The 4,370-nt window shown below is 33.3% G+C and overlaps 1 protein-coding gene across 1 annotated transcript; it reads left to right on the top strand.

Annotated features, from left to right (window-relative positions):
• The first annotated feature begins 504 nt into the window (after positions 1–504).
• On the top strand, positions 505–3,000 carry LOC111911437 (selenium-binding protein 1). Its single transcript, XM_023907215.2, has 7 exons — positions 505–793; positions 1,131–1,326; positions 1,425–1,652; positions 1,734–1,965; positions 2,047–2,154; positions 2,251–2,523; positions 2,603–3,000. The coding sequence occupies exons 1-7, from the start codon at positions 637–639 to the stop codon at positions 2,882–2,884; spliced, it is 1,476 nt and encodes a 491-aa protein (XP_023762983.1). The 5' UTR covers positions 505–636; the 3' UTR covers positions 2,885–3,000.
• The last annotated feature ends 1,370 nt before the right edge of the window (positions 3,001–4,370 follow it).

The raw sequence follows: 4,370 nt of genomic DNA, 5'->3' as shown, positions 1-4,370 counted from the left end.
CAATTCGAAGTGCAATTTTTAACAAACTTACTAATTGAAACAATTAATATGGATAAACAGTTCATATAATCTTGTTATGATGGACTTTTTTTAACAAACTTACTAATTGAAACAATTAATATGGATAATTAGATATGACTCTTTTTTCTTTACATAATCTAAACATGATTTTTTTTAATTATATTAACATTAAATTTTATAAATAAAAACTATATAACTTTTTATTTCAAAATGTAAGCATAAAATAGTCATTTAGTCTTATTCAAACAGATTATTCTCTATTTTACTTAATATGAAAAAAAAAACAACCTATAAATATAACTTTTATTAAAAATACATAAAAAAAAATGATGTAAAACAAATATAAACCCATACTCCATGTGAATATATTAATACTCTATGTAAAGGGCTAATAATGCAAATCACATGAAGTTAGAGGAGGTAAAAAACAAATATAATCCCATACTCTATGTTAAGTCTTGAGAATTGAGATACATCCAATTTGACTCACGTGAAATGAGGATGTATCTGCCACCTCCCACCAATCTCCGATTTTCCTCTATAAGTATTTAAATTTTCAGCTAGTAGCAGTGCTACACAAGTGATTTACAGTCGATTGAGAGAGAAAGAAAGAAGATGGGTACGGAAGTTGCGACTCCTCAACATGCTTCGATCGGTGATACTCCGGTGCCGGATCAGAGCTGCTGCAAGAAAGGACCTGGTTATGCCACACCGCTTGACGCCATGGCTGGTCCTAGAGAGTCTATCATCTACGTCACTTGCGTTTACACCGGTATCTACTTATCTCTATCCCCATCTTCTCCGATCTGATTTATGTTAACTTCAGTTTTGAGTTCTATGTTCCGTTAAGACGTGAATCCGAAGTCCGTAACTTTGTTTCGAGGGAGAACTACAAATTTTGTATCTACGTACATGTTTGAGTGTGTGTTGATTGATCGGTCCTTACTAGTTCTGATAAGATTTATCATGTTATGATGTGAATTATCAATTATGCTACTAACATGATTGGAAATTGAAGAATCGAGATTTATCTCGACCCTGTTAACTGATATTTTGGGGAACAAAACCCTAGTAGTTGTTTGTAAATTGATTTCTTTGTTTATAAATAGGAACAGGAAAGGAAAAACCAGATTTCCTGGGAACAGTGGATGTCGATCCAACGTCGGAAACCTACTCACAAGTCATCCACCGGCTACCGATGCCTAATTTAGGCGACGAATTGCATCATTCCGGTTGGAACGCTTGCAGTTCTTGCTACAACGATTCAAACACTTCCCGTCGTTTCCTTGTTCTGCCGGCGCTTGTGTACATCTCTGCAACTCCCAACAAGACAACATATTGATTTACTTTTCAGCTGTGAATTTAACTTCAATTGCTAAAAAGTTTCTATTTCATTTCTCCAGATCTGGTCGGATATACGCCATTGACACACAAAAGAATCCACGAGCTCCCACCTTCCATAAATCAGTCGAGCCTGATGAAATCTCAAGCAAAACTGGTCTCGCATATCCCCACACTGCTCATTGTCTTGCTTCTGGCGACATTATGGTTTCTTGTCTTGGAGACAAAGATGGAAAAGCAGAAGGAAACGGGTTTCTTCTTCTTGACTCAGATTTCAATGTCAAAGGAAGGTAAGCACCACATTTACACAGTTTAATTAAACCTGCATATGTAGGGCCCATTTGTACTGACTTATACCGATTAAATCCCAGATGGGAAAAACCGGGGCATAGTCCATTGTTTGGGTATGATTATTGGTACCAACCTCGACATAATACCATGATCAGTACATCATGGGGAGCTCCTTCTGCTTTCACTAAGGGATTCAACCTTCAAGATGTTTCAGATGGTTTATATGGTCGTCATTTACATGTCTATAACTGGCCACATGGTGAACTTAAACAAACAATTGATTTAGGCCCTGATGGACTTCTGCCATTAGAGGTAAGCTCCAGAAACTTTCAATTAAAAAAAAATGTTCATCTTCATGAATCCACATTGGTTAAATTATCAATTATCAAACAGATAAGGTTCTTGCATGACCCGAGTAAAGACACAGGGTTTGTTGGATGTGCATTAAGCAGCAACATGGTGCGGTTTTTCAAGACTTCAGATGGATCATGGAGCCATGAGGTATAAATTTGAATTCCAGCGGAATCGGAATGTGAAATTCCATTCCGTGATGTGTTTTGTTTTTTTTTAATCGTTGTGTCGATTGGTGAATTGTAGGTGGTGATTAAGGTGAAACCAGTGAAGGTCCAAAACTGGATTTTACCAGAAATGCCAGGGCTAATAACGGATTTTTTAATTTCTCTTGATGATCGATTCCTTTACTTTGTGAATTGGTTACATGGAGATATTCGACAATATAACATTGAGGATCCCAAGAATCCGGTTTTGGTGGGTCAAGTTTGGGTAGGTGGGTTGTTTCAGAAAGGAAGCGCGGTTGTTGCTGAAAATGAAGATGGTACAACTTACCAGGTTGAGATTCCGGAGACCAAGGTATGGAATTAGAATTGGAATTGTTGATTCCATTGTTTTGTGGAATGGAATTGGATTATGATTGTTTGATTTTATATAGGGACACCGATTGATTGGGGGCCCACAGATGATTCAGCTGAGTTTAGATGGGAAGCGTTTGTATGTTACAAACTCGTTATTTAGCAAATGGGACAAACAGTTTTATCCGGAGGTGGTGGAGAAAGGATCTCACATGTTGCAGATTGATGTGGAGACTGAGAAAGGTGGACTTTGTGTAAACCCTAATTTTTATGTTGACTTTGGGGATGAACCAGATGGGGCTTGTTTGGCTCATGAAATGAGGTATCCAGGTGGTGATTGCACTTCAGATATATGGATTTGAATTTTCAACCATAAATAAGAATAAAGATCTTAGACTTTTTACTTTATGGAAATGTGAGATATATGTAGTATGTACTACTAGTATTTGAAATAAAGTTTCCATTTTAGTTTTGTTTATGATGATGAGTATGCAATTAGTTATGATGCACTAGATATATTTTGATTAACAGATAATGATATTGTTTGAATCCGGAATAGTTGTTCATTAGTATAATTTAATAAAAATATCATCTTTAATTATCAATTGGCATAACTCATATGTATACTTGATTAATCATTCAATATAAATATATACATGGAAATTTTTTTGAAATGGAGGAGTAGGGAGGGTTAAAAACATGGTTGTTTAAGATCTCAGTTTTTACTTTAACATCTTACTGGAATCTTAGGATCTAGAGTCTAGACTAGGTCCTAAGATCTTATCATTGATTAGATTTCATCATTTTTATTCTTTACTAGGTATGAGACTTACGTATTGCATTGGTTTATTTAATATATATATATATATATATATATATATATATATATATATATATATATATATATATATAAAATTCTAAATATTTGAGAAGTTTGAATTTATAGGAAAAATAAAAAAAATATTGAATATAAAAATTAAAGTGTTTTTTTCTATAAATTTAAACAAATAATTTAGATAAATAAATAAAGGAAATTAATGAAGTTTTAATTTAGTAATTTTGAAATTAAAAGAAAATTTTATTAAGGAAATTAATATGCATTTATTATTGTATTTAAATACTATGTGGAATAAATAAAATAGAAAAACCATAAAATGAAATGTGAAATAAAAATTAATTCAAAATAATCACAAAATGACATTTGGCAAATTAAATGAGAGTGTGATAAATGACCAAAAAAAAAAACTTTATTTATTAGAGTAGATTGTATAGTCAATTATTTAGTCTTCTAAACCTTAAGAGATTAGCATTTCTACTCAACACATACATAGCTTAATAGGACATTTTCATAACATAACACATCGGATGTCTTTACTGCACAAAATGAAATTTTTAGAAACAGGGCGATTTAAAGACTTGATTACGAGGGTGTTCGAGTCGTTGATGCCAAAGAGACCAGCTTGAAGACAAAAAAAAATAAGTGAGGTGGTGATGGAACATTTTAGAGAGATCGGTGTTTTCACATTGGATAGAGGTTGTTGGCTTCTGTAATTTTTAACAATAAAATTAAAAATGTCAAACTCGGTACTTAGGATCATGCTAATGGGTGGGGCAGCTTGAGCAATGGTCCAGGGCCTCCAAAAAATTTGGGACCCATTTTTATATACCTTATTATGTTAGTATAGAACAAGAAAAAATGAGTGGAAAAAGAAAAGAAAACGAAGCCAAAACAAAATTAGTGAAGAAGACTAACGGTGCGATTCTTTTGGCATAATCATCGCATTAAGTCTCTTACAACCATCGATCGAATGACTATATGAATCAATTCTATTTTTTTGTCAATAATAA

Source organism: Lactuca sativa, chromosome 6 (genome assembly GCF_002870075.4).
Source record: "Lactuca sativa cultivar Salinas chromosome 6, Lsat_Salinas_v11, whole genome shotgun sequence".
In the NCBI taxonomy this organism is placed as follows: domain Eukaryota; kingdom Viridiplantae; phylum Streptophyta; class Magnoliopsida; order Asterales; family Asteraceae; genus Lactuca; species Lactuca sativa.
The sequence above is the reverse complement of the archived record's forward strand: the minus strand, read 5'-3'. Positions and strand labels throughout refer to the sequence as shown.

Coding starts and splice junctions, on each gene's coding strand:
- LOC111911437 (XM_023907215.2), top strand. CDS start 637: ATGGGTACGGAAGTTGCGACTCCTCAACATGCTTCGATCGGTGATACT. Junction 794..1,130: donor CGTCACTTGCGTTTACACCG/GTATCTACTTAT, acceptor GTTTATAAATAG/GAACAGGAAAGGAAAAACCA. Junction 1,966..2,046: donor ATGGACTTCTGCCATTAGAG/GTAAGCTCCAGA, acceptor ATTATCAAACAG/ATAAGGTTCTTGCATGACCC.